Here is a 14622-nt window from a genome sequence, read left to right on the forward strand (position 1 = left end):
GTAACAAGAAGGGTTTCTACAGGTATGTTAGCAACAAGAAGGTCAGGGAAAGTGTGAGACCCTTAGTGAATGGGGGAGGCAACATAGTGACAGATGATGTGGAAAAAGCTGAAGTACTCAATGCTTTTTGTGCCTCGGTCTTCACAGAAAAGGTCAGCTCCCAGACTGCTGCACTGGGCAACACAGTATGGGGAGGAGGTGAGCAGCCCTCAGTGGTGAAAGAACAGGTTAAGGACTATTTAGAAAAGCTGGACGTGCACATGTCCATGGGTTCAGATCTAATGCATCCAAGGGTGCTGAGGGAGTTGGCTGATGTGATTGCAGAGCCATTGGCCATTATCTCTGAAAAATCGTGGCGATATGGGGCAGGGCCGGTGCTACCATAAAGGCGAACTAGGTGGTTGCCTAGGGTGCCAAGATTTGGGGGTGCCAAGAAGCGGTGTTCCCAATTTCCCCCCGCGGCAGCTCCCCACCCCAGCTCAGCCTCTGCTCCGCCTCCTCCCTGAGCATGCCGCCCCCGCTCTAATTCTCCTCCCCTTCCAGGCTTGCGGTGCTAAACAGCTGATTGGCACTGGAAGCCTGGGAGGTGGGAGAAGTGGAGCAGCAATAGTGTGCTCGGGGAGGGGGCATAGCAGAGGTCAGCTGGGGTGGGGAGCTGCCACATGGCTCCCGGGGCCGGGGGGTGAGGGTGGGGAGCTGCCGCGGGCAGGGGGTGCCTCAGGGTGTGGGGGGAGCTGCAGAACAGTCAGTCTCCCTTCAGTCCCCGACAAAATCATGGAGCATGTCCTCAAGGAATCCATTTTGAAGCACTTGGAGGAGAGGAAGGTGATTAGGAACAGTCAACATAGATTCACCAAGGGCAAGTCATGCCTGACTAACCTGATTGCCTTCTATGATGAGATAACTGGCTCTGTGGATGGGGAAAGTGGTGGATGTGATATATCTTGACTTTAGCAAAGTTTTTGAAATGATCTCCCACAGTATTTTTGCCAGCAAGTTAAAAAAATATGGATTGTATGAATGGACTATAAGGTGGATAGAAAGCTGGCTAGATTGTCGGGCTCAACGTGTAGTGATCAACTGTTCGATGTCTAGTTGGCAGCCGGTATTAAGCGGAGTGCCCCAGGGGTTGGTCCTGGGGCCGGTTTTGTTCAACATCTTTATCAATGATCTGGATGATGGGATTACTTGAACCCTCAGCAAGTTCTCAGATGACTATAAGCTGGGGGGAGAGGTAGATATGCTGGGGGGTAGGGATAGGGTCCAGAGTGACCTAGACAAATTGGAGGATTGAGCTAAAAGAAATCAGAGGAGGTTCAACAAGGACAAGTGCATAGTCCTCCACTTAGGAAGGAAGAATCCCATGCACCGCTATAGGCTGGGGACCGACTGGCTAAGCAGCAGTTCTACAGAAAAGGACCTGGGAATTACATTGGACAAGAAGCTGGATATGAGTCAGCAGTGTGCCTTCGTTGCCAAGAAGGTCAATGGCTTATTGGGCTGTATTAGTAGGAGCATTGCCAGCAGCTTGAGGGAAATGATTATTCCCCTCTATTTGGCACTGGTGAGGCCACACCTGGAGTATTGCATCCAGTTTTGGTTCCCTCACTACAGAAGGGATGTGGACAAATTGGAGAAAGTCCAGCGGAAGGCAACGAAAATGATTAGGGGGATGGGGCACATGACTTACCAGGAGAGGCTGAGGGAATTGGGCTTGTTTAGTCTTCAGAAGAGAAGAGTGAGGGGGGATTTGATAGCAGCCTTCAACTACCTGAAGGGGGGTTCCAAAGAGGATGGAGCTAGGCTGTTCTCAGTGGTGGCAGATGACAAAACAAGAAGCAATGGTCTCAAGTTGCAGGTCTAGGTTGGATATTAGGAAACACTATTTCACTAGGAGGGTGGTGAAGCAGTGGAATGGGTTACCCAGGGAGGTGGTGGAATCTCCATCCTTAGAGATTTTTAAGGCCCTGCTTGACAAAGCCTTGGCTGGGATGATTTAGTTGGGGTTGGTCCTGCTTTGAGCAGGAGATTGGACTAGATGACCTCCTGAGATCTCTTCCAACCTTAATCTTCTACGATTCTATGATTCTATGAATGTATCTCATTGCATATTACTGTAACAAATGCATATACGCAGTCGATATTTTCCATAAACAATAAGATCATTGTTCAGTCTAGTCCAGGATGCAGCAGTGGCCAGTCTGAGTTGCTTCATAGGAAAGAGAAACAAAAGTTATAATGCTCCTCGCAGGCAATTTTCAGAGGAGGTGCCATGTGGACATACCTGCTGGAGAAAAGAATGCTCTCGCGTGGCCTGAATAGGAGATGAATTTTCAGAGGACTTGGAAATTCAGCTCCGTCGTTGCCCAGCCTGGCAGGGTTTAGTCCCTTCTCTAGATAGACACACATACATGGAGATTTTCAAATGAATCAAGTGTGACCTGGAAGTGATTCCTGCCTGAAGGGATGTTAGTGGATCCAGCATCCTTAATGTTGTAGAGGAAATTATGGCAGATTAGGCTTCTGGGAAGAACATACACTCTAGTCTGGAAAGGAAGGGAGATCCACCAGGAGCCACACAAAAGGCACAAGCAAGACAGCAAGCCCTGCCATTAAACAAAGACTATCTCATTCATACGAGCTGTCATTATGCAGCTGTCAGAAGAGGGGTACCTGCCTCTCTCTCTGCAGCTGGCATTCTCAGCAACATAATTCATACATATGGCTCCATATTTACACACACTAGCCTCAGGGCTTGGCAGTAAACTACGCAGACAGGCAGGAGAAGTAAACATCTCTCTGTTAGACGCCACTCATCGGGGCACAGCCAGAGCTGCAGTTTTACAGCTCAAAAGTTCCTCGTGTGTAGGTCCTCACTCTTGTACTTTAGCCTGTGGCTCCCACACTGCTGCCAGAGTACACTGTGGCCAGAACAGGGCTGGGTCTGTGAAGCATTTTCAGAACAAACCGTACTCATTACCTCACAGGCAAGCCGTGTGGGGACCCCCACTCTTATCTTCTGCCTTTCAGGTTGGTATTTGTACAATTTAAAGTAGCATTTACATATGCTGATTGGCAACTTGCATGCATGAACACAGTTGAAAAGGACCAAATTTTGAGACTTCTACTCAGCATTGTGCCCACGGGAGGATGTCGTCTTCTTCTGGTGCTGTTACTAGGGGCTCTGGCCAAGGGAATGCTGCTGGTGGGGGTATCGATCCTGGCATAGCAAGGGCCAGACAATGGTATGAGACATTCCTAAGAAAGAGGCTTTGAGAAAGGAGAGTGTAGCAATTAGCAAGTCAAATCTCTGTGGAAGAACAAGAGATTCTCATTATGGAGGTCACTTCTAGGTTCGATCGCTTCATGGGCAAGGCTTCAAAAAACATCTCTGTGGCTATGAAAGTTTCTATATGGGATGATATACTAAGAAAAGTGAATGATTTTAGTGGGTGATGGACGGCACCAAGAAATGGGGGGAAAAGAGGGAACAGAATAAGAAGGCAAAAGTTAGCAACAGGGCACATTTGACAATATTGCTGAGTCCTGCCAATCAAAGTACCACAACAACCTCACTAAAACCTTCCCAGTGCCTCTGTGGATGGGCACTATAATGCAAACAATGATGAGTGTGGAAAATTTAGGCCCCATGACCAAGTGTCTGCTTCCTCCTGAATCTCTGTCTTGTGTCCTGTTTCAACAAGACCGACCAACCAACCATCCAGGGGGAGAAAGCAGATACTCGAGACTTCATCATAATGTCTATCTCCTGGGGCTGCTTTCTGCTGGTTTCCACTGATGTGTCCCAGAGGGAAATAATTCAGCAAAGGTCTCTGTAATGTATGTACCTCTCCTTTCAGAAATCTCCTCTATTGCCATCTCTCACTATGTTTTGGATACTTCCTCTGCCTACTTCCTGTGGCAGCCTGTGCCATTTATGGTGGAGAATGAAACAAAAGATAATTCTCCACCCTGAGGTGGAGATGGTGGTGTTAAACCATTAGTTAAAGATTTGAGCTTATGAATTTTAGGGGACTTTCTAAGGCCTCATGCCCAATATTCAGGATGCTGATGCTGATTAGTTCATGCACCATATGAAGCAGAGAGAAAGCTTCCTGACAATAGCGGGGAACATATTATCCAAAGCATAAGAGCTAGGCCCGGATTCTGGGCTCTGTGGTGGCTCAGTACTCTGGCTTTGCTGGTATACAAGGGCCACAAAGCAGGCCAAACTGGCCATTTGGGAATCAGCTCTGGCATAAAGGAGATTCTGTTAGGATAGAGCCAGCAGGACATTCCCATATCACCCTGCTAACAGCCCCCAGTGTAAGGGAGCACCAGGGGTGTGGTGGTAGATTATGGGGGGGGACATGTTGAAGGAGGAGATATAGTCAGAGCACAGTGCACTCCTGCTATTCTGTACCATGTTCAGCACAGTGTAAGATGGAGCAGCTTCTAAGGACTGTTCTAGCTTTTATTGTTCTGTTCCTTCGCTGTCTCCAAAATTAAGGTGGTGGTGCAACAGTCCTTTACCCCATCCCCAATTCCTGCATTCAGTTTACCTTAACCAGGCCTGAGAATCAAGTTGTAATTGCTGCGTGGGATTGTTGCTTGGTAGTACAGGCAGGAGCAATGGGCAGAGAGAGACATGGGTGGTTCCAATAGAGCTAAGAACCTTATTAAAGATAACCTGGAAGTGATGCAAATAATCAGCATTGCTTTTTCAGTGTCTTATAGCACAAGGACTATTCCAGTGGGTAAGGTGAGCAGATTATGGCACTACATTAACAATGAGATTTCTCCCAAAATACATGTGACCATAGAAGACACTTGTTTCAGTTGTCTACAAAAAAAACTGGAACCTGCCAAGGTTTCATTTTGTTTCTTATTAGAGGCCACAATTCTGCAAAGACTTACATCTGTGCTTACCTTTGAGCACCTGAGAGGTTTCAAATTAATGGTCCTGTTCAGATGCTTAAAATTAAGGACATTCATAAATGTTCTGAGGCTCAAGGCTGGATTTTTTAAGTAGCTAAAATAACATTTTTCTTACCCGAAGAAACAGTGAGTTTATAAAGGAAAGGAATATCAAGCTATTTCCTGAGCATTAATCATTTTGCCCGATTGCAAAATTTGCAAAGGGGCGGAGTGGGATGGGAGGCAGTTCACATGAAATCTGTCAAGCTTTTCATGCCTAAACCAGTGTTTGCATATCTTCTGTTGGTAATTGGAGGCTGTTCTAAACTGTGAGTCAGGCTACACCTGACTTTATGAAACACACAAGTTCTATATAAACAGGGATACGTGAGAGACTTGTATGTAGCGGGCGGAGATTGAGATCTACATAAAGACAAGACATAGAAGCAAAAGAATGAAGAACCTTCCGTTTCTGCTGTTACTATGGGCCGCATCTTGTGCTTTTCCTATAGATCCGAAAAGGAAAGTGGAAGAAGAGACGAAGCTTGTTCAGGTAATGATTGCAGACACACAGGACCAGATCCTGAGCTGGAGTTAATTGAAGTTAATGGAGCTATGCTGATTTACACCAGCTGAGGATCTGACCCTATACATGCTGATGGGGTGAATAGTCTGGTTCAGCATTTCCCAAAGAATAGAAGTAAGCCCTCCTAGAGGGGTGTGACACACTGGCCGTGAAAGGTTCCCCAAGGCTGCCCTTCTAAAATGGTGGGGTGGAAGGGTGGATAGGACTTGTTTCATTTTCCTGAAGGGGGTGCTTGGTTTCAAAAGCTTGGAAAGTGCTTGCCTTGGGTGCTGTTTTAATGGATGTGCAATGCTCAAAGTGAGGCAATATTTCTAAAGAATAATTCAGCGCTGACATCATGAACCGTAGACATTTGCCAGGAAGCATCTTATTATTATTTTGTTTTACATTATTTTGCAGGAAACAATTTAAAATTACAGTGCACCCGTTTAGGGTCTGATACTGCAAACATTTAAACATGTGAATAACTTGACACACAAGTAATCTTCTTGGCTCACTTGGGGCTTCTCAGGGGAGTAAAGATATTCTCATGCATAGGTGGTTGTAGGATCGGGATCTTCATTTTTGGCTGCATCATTGCACATGATAAAATGTAATGCTATTGGCAAATCATGCTTTCAATCATATTCTTCAAACATCTGTCATTGTCTGTCTTTAGATACTGCATGGAGTGCTGGAACAGATAGTAAGTCTAAGATGTTTTGTCACAAAATGTTCCATTTACAGGGCAAATGTTTATTCTGAATGTGTTCTGAGCATTAATCCTATTGTACAATTGCAAAACATTCATGCTGAACTCTTGTAGCCACATTATCACACAACAAGATAACGTCAAGGTATTAATATAAATGGAAAATGGGAACTAATTTCAGTTTTACAAAGTTTCTAAACAAGATGAGTTCCTGAGACACAGAGGGAACAAGCAGCAGAAGCCCAGGATAGATCTCATGACAGAATATTTAATATTATTTTGCAAGATCTAAAAAAGAACCTAGTGTCTTAATATATATCTGTTTCATCAGAAGTACCTGGAAAATTACTACAGCTTTAAGACAGATGGGAAGCCTGTTTTAAGATGGAAAAGCGATAGTCCCATAGTCAACAAAATCAAAGAAATGCAGGAATTCATCGGATTGGAGGTGACTGGGAAATTGGATTCTAACACTCTGGAGGTGATGCAGAAACCCCGGTGTGGAGTCCCTGATGTTGCTGATTTCTCCACCTTTGCAGGACAACCAAAATGGGGGAAAAGAACTCTAACATACAGGTAACTATGCAGTAGTAGAGGGGTTTTCTTGAATTAAAGGGAAACAAGTTGCTCCAAGTAGATGATCAATATTGTAAAGAACTCAGCTGTTTCTCTATATTATATTTGAAAGGATTTTGAACTACACACCAGACATGGCCCAAGTTGATGTAGATGCAGCCATCAAGAAAGCTTTTACAGTCTGGAGCAATGTGATCCCATTGACATTTACCCGGGTTGACAGAGGTGATGCAGATATATTGATCTCCTTTGCAGCCAGAGGTAAATCTATCTATCTGTCTATATATAATCATTGTAAATATTACCAGCCAGAGGTCTGTGAATTATTTTTCCTGAAATTATTATTCATTATTATCATTTGTATTAGGATGAGGATCCCATTGTGCTAGGCATTATACAATCACACACAAAAACACAGTCCCCACCCGAAAGAGTTTACAATCTAAGGTTCTGATACTGCAAAGATTTATAGCTGTACATAACTTTACACACTGTGTGTAGTTCAACGGGATTGTGCGTAGTGTATAATGTTCAGTCTGGGCAGACATCTGCACAGAATCAGGGCTTGTGGGTTTTACTCATGACTGTAGATCCATGTAAGTCAGTGGGACTACTCACATGCTTAAAGGTAAGCACAGGTTAAAGTGCTTTGCTAAATAAGGGCCACAGAGCTCTGTGCTTGGGGCTGGCTCCCCCTCGGGGGCTTTTCTGTGGTGGAGGAGGGCAAACTCCACCCCCAACTGGGATGATGTGGGTGGATCCTCAGGGAGATTTCTCCCACCAAAGCTCTCTTCTATGTGCATAGGAGGTAGCAGGATCTTAATTAGATATGATGCAGTGAGTAAAGAGAACAGAAAGTAGTGGAGGATGGTGGAGGGAACAATAAAAGGTCATGTGATTATTTTGGTTTCTCACATGCTTGTCTTGTGGTTCGACTATATAAATACAAGTTGTACAACAGCTCGCCATTATTTTTATTTCCTTTCCTTTCCTTTGCATTTCTCCTCCCACCAAGCCATTGTACCTGCATTCATGCCCATCTCCAATCCTTACTCAATTCCCACTGACTGCTTCATGATCTCTTCCATTTTGACAGATTTTTGTTTCACTTCCAATTGTTTAGTGTCTGCAGATCTACTAGAAAGTCAAAATTTTCCACTTTTCAGTAAAAATTGACAAATAATGGGGTTGTCAAAATTGCATGTCAGAGGAATTTGGAGTGTTGCAAATGCACAAAGAGTTCTATTGCATCTTATTCCATTCTTAGTTCACAATGATTTCAATCCCTTTGATGGTCCTGGTGGGACGGTTGCTCATGCCTATGCACCTGGCAATGGTATTGGTGGAGATGCTCACTTTGATGAGGATGAAGACTGGACCAAAGGCTCACAGGGTATGTAAAACAACTCTTAATATTTCATACCTGGGCTCGGTAGGATTTTCAAAACAAGGCACCTAAATTTTGACTCCTAAAACCATAGTTAGATACCTAAGTGAGTGGCTGATTTTCAGAAGTGTTGAAAAACCAACAGGATTTCAGCACTTTTGAAAACCCATCCCACATAATTAGCTTCCTCAGGCCCCAGTTTTTCAAAGGCATCACAACATCTGGACTCTTGTACCCACATTGATCTCTGCTGGAGTTGTTGGGTGCTGGATCAGGCCTACAAGCACTGCACCTTTGTACTTTTAATGCACTTCAATGTATTTTCATTGTACTTAGTTTTATTTCAACTATATCTGAGTTTACTATAAGCACTAAAACCCTCTGTTGTATTGAGTGTAATTGGGTGGCTTGTATTTCACATTGATGGGCAAGAACATGAAAAGACTTACCTTTCTTTTATACATTTTGTTTGCTGTTTTTAGGTTCCAACTTGTTTTTCGTGGCTGCGCATGAGTTTGGCCATTCACTGGGACTCTTCCATTCTAGACACCCTGATTCACTGATGTACCCAGTTTATAGACACTTTGATGCCAAGACTTTCCGTCTTCATCAGGATGATATTAATGGCATTCAATACCTCTATGGTAATCAAACATTATTAATTGCTCAATGTTTATGGCCTCTAACAAGTTCAAATAACTTTTAATGAAATCCATGTTGAATGGTTATATTAACTATAGCTTGAATAAAAATGACAGATCCACTGAAGTTATCTGAATTTTATAATATCAAATCCTAGTTTTAATTTCTTCTCTAAACTGTTTTCCCTAGGACCTTCATCTAACCCCCCTGAAGATCCAACAGAATCTACTGTCTCCATAGAACCCCTGGAGCCAACAGAACCGCTACCACCAAACACTTGTGACCCTAATCTGACTTTCGATGCTGTCACCACTTTCCGTGGAGAAATAATGTTCTTTAAAGACAAGTAAGCTGACTGGCTTAAAGCAACATCATATCTTTTGCTTAAATCTTCCTTTGATGGCACAATAATTTGGAAAAATAAGAAACATTCCAAATTTTGTCCAGCATGTTAGTCAAACCAATATTATGTTCAAAAAAGGTTCAGATAAATATCACCAATCTTTCTTCCCAAGTGCCAACAGACCTCCTACTTACCTGCACAGAAATGATCGTTAAGGGATATTTCCTTAGACTGTAAGCTCTTTGGGTCAGGGGACATCTTTCTGTTCTGGTTATTTATGCAGTATCTAGCACAACAGGATACACAGGTGGGGTCCTTGGTACTATCACAATGCAAATGATAAACCCTAATAATAATAATAACAGCAACACACACTTGCCACACTTATTTCCCAGTCTAATCATAGGAGAAAACTTGTCAAATTTAGATAAGATTGTGGTAACTGTTGACAAATTCTGACTTCTTCATTGTGACCTCTATATGCTGGATTCTATCCTGGTATCTAACACTGGCAAGTTTTATTTGGGTACTTGGGTTCTGCAGTATTCCCGGGACAATTCATGGATTAAAACAACTGACCAGAGATGAGCAGTAAGTGTGCCAAAGCTGAAGCATTCCTCCATGGAAAATCACTAATAGTAGCAACAGAGAGTCCTATTGTATTCCCACTAATACTAGGTTGCTCTCAAGGGCTTAAAGAGAATAGATTGTGGGTTCTGAGGACCCAAAAAGAGGAAAGTGGGATAAAAGGAGGTCCTAGTGGAGACCTGGGATATGGTATGGTAGGAAAAGAATAGAGGTAAGTATTGGTGGGTAAAGAGACAGATCTGGTTGCATTAAGAAAAGGGAGGCAGAGGAAGAGGAATGGGATGCAGAGAAGACAGAGAGAGAGTTAGAAAGGGTACCTTAAAAGACATGGATAAATTAGAACAGGTCCCAACATTCAGAATTCAGGAGAACTCAGTTTTGGACTCTGAACCCATTACTTGGGACACTGAAGTTAGCCATTTACCCATCTTTAACTGCAGCCTTCTAAACTTTGAAAATTTGCCATCCCAAATACCAAGTCTACATGCACACCCTTTGCAATGATGATTTCGGATAATGAAACCAATTACCATCATTATATTTTATCATTTGTTCAGTGCTGCACAAAGGTGTAGATTGCTTCTGCCTAAAGACTTCACAGTCTAAAGGAGTTTATAATGTTGTATTCTGACATTCAAAATATAGTAATGGCAGAAGAACAGGCAAATAAGTATTGTGAAATCTGCTTTCCCTGAAATCCAGAGATTTATCCAGCGATAAACTCTCTCAGGGGAAAATCCTCAGCCCAGAGCCTAGCACAGGTATGTGGAGTAGATCTTGAGGAATCCTCTTGTCTCACCCAATTCTACCACCTCCCTTTCTCAGTGGTGTGCTGCAGAACTGAGTCCCATTTCTTTTTCGTGTAGCAGAACTGCATTTGTTCCATGCCAGGGAACCCTCTCTAACCTGTGGTAAAGGCAGTTTTTAGCTCTAAGTGATTCAAAAGTCAAAAATCTAAGTAAATGCATAGAAGACATGATTTGGGGGCAATGGAATTTGTATGTGTGCCAATATACAATACTCTCTGGGCTGTAGAAGTTGTAAACTCTTATTGCCATATTTAGAATCTCACATATTGTTATGTATAAAGATTTGATTTAATAAGCAAGTTGTACTGTATTTGGATCAGGTACTTCTGGCGCAAACACCCTACAAGCAGAGAAGTTGACTTTAATTTAATATCTTCATTCTGGTCACCTCTGCCATCTGGCTTGGATGCTGCCTATGAAATTACGGACAAAGATGAGACATTTCTTTTTAAAGGTAAGCATCTGAATTTCTCTACGTTCTTCTTACATGTGACACAAATGGAATTTACTTGCTTTGAAAATACACTTCTACCTCGCTGTCCTCGGGAGCTAAAAAATCTTACCGTGTTGTAGGTGAAACCGTGTTATATCGAACTTGCTTTGATCCACCGGAGCGCACAGCCCTGCCCCCCTGGAACGCTGCTTTACCGTGTTATATCTGAATTCATGTTATATCGGGTCGCGTTATATCGGGGTAGAGGTGTAGTTAAGGAAATTGAACCTTGTACTCTTTTAATGGGATTTCATGAACTCTGATCTAATCCAATTTACTGGTATTGTTTTGCAATTAAATTGCTAACAAAAACCACACTCGGCATCAAAATGCATGTCACTTATTTGATTAATGTTAATGAAGCTAAATTTCCCTAACAAATCAAGCTCTATCCAAGGAAATGTGAAATGGCACTTTTTTTCTCTAGAACTATTTGTCTAAATTAAAAATAGTAGCCCAAATTCATCCTTAGCATTCAGAAGAGTTACATGAGGGATGGATTTTGGATGTGTTTAAAATACAACAGAAGGCGATGGTCCATTGTTTACTGTAGCCACTGGAATATAATTCTCAACAGAAGTTTCTGGCAAAATGTTTTCAACAACTTTTCTTGATAGGAAATAAATTCTGGGTTGTCAGAGGAGATGCTATACTGTCTGGATACCCAAAGAAAATCCATGATTTGGGCTTCGCAAAGGGTGTGAAGAAAATTGATGCAGCTCTTCATAATGCAATTAATAGAAAAACATACTACTTTGTGTCTAACAAGTATTGGAGGTAAGATTTCATGTTTAACATTCTTGAGTATGAGGTAATAGGGACCTCTGAGCAAACAAAACCCATCACCAATAACTGTATCCTTAATTTGCTTTATGATGCTTTAGTGGCACACTGACTAGCCAGTCTCTTACACTGTCATCGCTGCCTGTAGAAAAATAATATTCTTTAAAGGCAGGTGAAACAGTTCTTTTAAAGATACATAAAGTTTTGCTTAAATTATTTTACTTACATATAGAAAAAACATCTAAAGCTTTACTGCACATTTTAAAGCAAACAATAATTCCTAATTATACTGAGTCATAAGTGTGCACAATGTTTTTATCAGAACCTTTTCTGGGGGTTAAAAAGAAGTTCAGATTATTATCCCCAATTCCTCTGTCCAGTTACCAACAGATGGCATTATTATGCCACTAAACATGTGCTATATATTGCGGTGAATTGGCTAGTGTGCATGTTTACCATTCTCTCTATTGGATGCAATCAAAACTGCTCAGCTTTGTGTGTCATAGCCCTTATACTTCTAACAGTTAAAGGAGATTCTCTTTTAGCACAAGTAATAAGCGACCTATATATGTGGACCACAACAATGTGATTTGTATCACTGTGGAATAGTTCCAAGTGGTCATGATGTGCAGCATAGTAATCACTGTGAAGTGATGATTGCTCAGATCTTGAAAGCTATTTAGGTGTCTAGCTCCCACAGATTTCAGATTTGTTACAGTTTGTAAAATGGATAGGGTGAGTAAAGGATTCAATCTGATCCTCCGCTCCTAAAACTCACTGCTTGGAGAGCTTCGGTCAAGCCATTCATCTTGTTTGAACACCATTGGTTGTGATTTAATTTCTAAGTTAAGTACAAATATTACAGCAAACACTTTGTTATAGCCTGTGGGCTGGTAGTACAGTGATGGTAGTCATATGGCACCTCAATGTATGTGATATATCAATGATCCCACAAAACGCGGATTTTTCTTGATAAACAGTTCTTGTAGACATTTCAATGATGTGTTTTTAAGGGAAAGACTATAGTCTCCTGTTTCCCATACAGTAGCTGATCATTCACTTCTCCACATCCTGCCTATTAGGCAGAAAAACAATAAATGTTTTGCAGATCAGGAATGATGTTCAAAGATGCACATGTAATTAACACAAGGGGCCAGCTCCTTAGCTGGTGTAATTTGGTGTAGCTCCACTAAGGTCATTGGAGGTGTGCTGATTTATGCCATCTATGGATCTGGTTTAAGAATAGCTAAGTGTTCAGTGATCTTATGTAACGCCAACAGACCCCAGTTGTCGGTGCGCAGGATCAAACTGGGCATCTCTGGAGCTTAGTGCATGAGCCTCTACCACATGAGCTAAAAGCCAACTGGCTGTTAGCTAAGGCTGTAGAGCAGACTCATTTTATCGCTCTCTCTTAAGGTGGTCTTGGTGCCACTAGAGGGGCCAGAACACCACACCCAGAAGGTGTGTGGGTTACACTTAGTTCACTGTTAACAGGCCCTCTGTAAAGAGTGGGGCTGGCTTACGTGGCATTTGGCTTATTTTTAATTGTCTTCATATTGTTTTTTACTTTCCTCAGTTATGATGAAAGAAGACAGTCCATGGACAAGAAGCCAAAGCTGATAAAAGATGAATTTCCAGGAATTAATGGGAAGATTGATGCTGTTTTCCAGCATAAAAGTAAGTGGAAACTCTCAGGTAAGGAAGCATTAAATGGTTCAGAAGTGATAAGAGACATGGTTAAATGGGGTGCGTAATACTGAGAGCCAGAAACATCTGCATGTTAATCCTGGCTCCGGTACTTTCTCTGTGGCTTGGACAAGTCACTTAACCTTTCTGTGCTTCAGTTTCCCTACCTGTACAATAGGGATAAAAATACATCCTGAGGTGTATTGATAATCAATTAATGTTTGCACAAGGCTATGAAAAGATCAGTACTAAGGGACAGATTGGGATACCCTTACTCATGTTGTCTTGTCCTTACACCATAAGTAGTTCCACTGTAGTCAATAGAAACACTTGTGAAGTAAGGTATTGCTCAACATGAATAAGGATATCACAGTCTGGCCCTAAGACAGTAAAGTTACTGTGTTGAGATTAATGATCAGGAATAGTTTCTTTTTTCCCCTATGTCAGATAGGATATTATTTAGATAGAGCTGTTCTGCAAATTGCTAGAGTGGGTGACTCAGATAGTCTTTTCTAGCCCTTTGCAACCTTTAGTGTAACAGCTTAATATTTATATGTGCAATATAGTAATTCAACTTGCTTTTATTCCTAGGGTTCATATATTTCATTCGTGGATCACGGCAGTTTGAGTTTGATCCAATTACCAAGAAAGTTACTCGTGTCCTAAAGACTAACTTCTGGTTTCCATGCTAAGAACATGAAGTCCTGGATGATGTATAAAAGAAGTAAACGATACTGTAAATACACCAGGGATTACTTTTCATTAATTTCTAAAACATGTAGTCAGGATTCTGCAGATTTCAGTGTATGTCCACTGGTCAAACTATAGCTATGGTACAATCTGCAGTTCTGTAAATAACAGAAATGCAATACTTAGCATGAATATGTGTATATGTAAATAAATATGTATCATATCTAGAGATTTTGTATTTACTTGCCAGATGATGTATTTACTTGCAAAAGATGATAATTTCCGCACTCAAAAACTGTTGCATCCAACACAGGAATTCTATATTAGATTTCATCTTGACAGACAAAGAGGAACTGATACATAGAACTAAAAATGAACGGTATCTTAGGTACAAATGCTGAGGACTTGATCACATTTATAATATGCAAATA

General features: G+C 41.8%; 1 protein-coding gene across 1 annotated transcript; it reads left to right on the forward strand.

Moving 5' to 3' along the window:
• The first annotated feature begins 5339 nt into the window (after nucleotides 1–5339).
• Nucleotides 5340–14418, forward strand: LOC128830507 (stromelysin-1-like). Its single transcript, XM_054016354.1, has 10 exons — nucleotides 5340–5470; nucleotides 6526–6770; nucleotides 6883–7031; nucleotides 8038–8163; nucleotides 8640–8801; nucleotides 8989–9145; nucleotides 10860–10993; nucleotides 11650–11809; nucleotides 13392–13492; nucleotides 14093–14418. Exons 1-10 carry the CDS (start codon nucleotides 5372–5374, stop codon nucleotides 14191–14193), a joined length of 1434 nt encoding a protein of 477 aa, XP_053872329.1. The 5' UTR covers nucleotides 5340–5371; the 3' UTR covers nucleotides 14194–14418.
• Nucleotides 14419–14622: the final 204 nt, after the last annotated feature.

This window comes from Malaclemys terrapin, chromosome 1, assembly GCF_027887155.1.
Source record: "Malaclemys terrapin pileata isolate rMalTer1 chromosome 1, rMalTer1.hap1, whole genome shotgun sequence".
Classification (NCBI taxonomy): domain Eukaryota; kingdom Metazoa; phylum Chordata; order Testudines; family Emydidae; genus Malaclemys; species Malaclemys terrapin.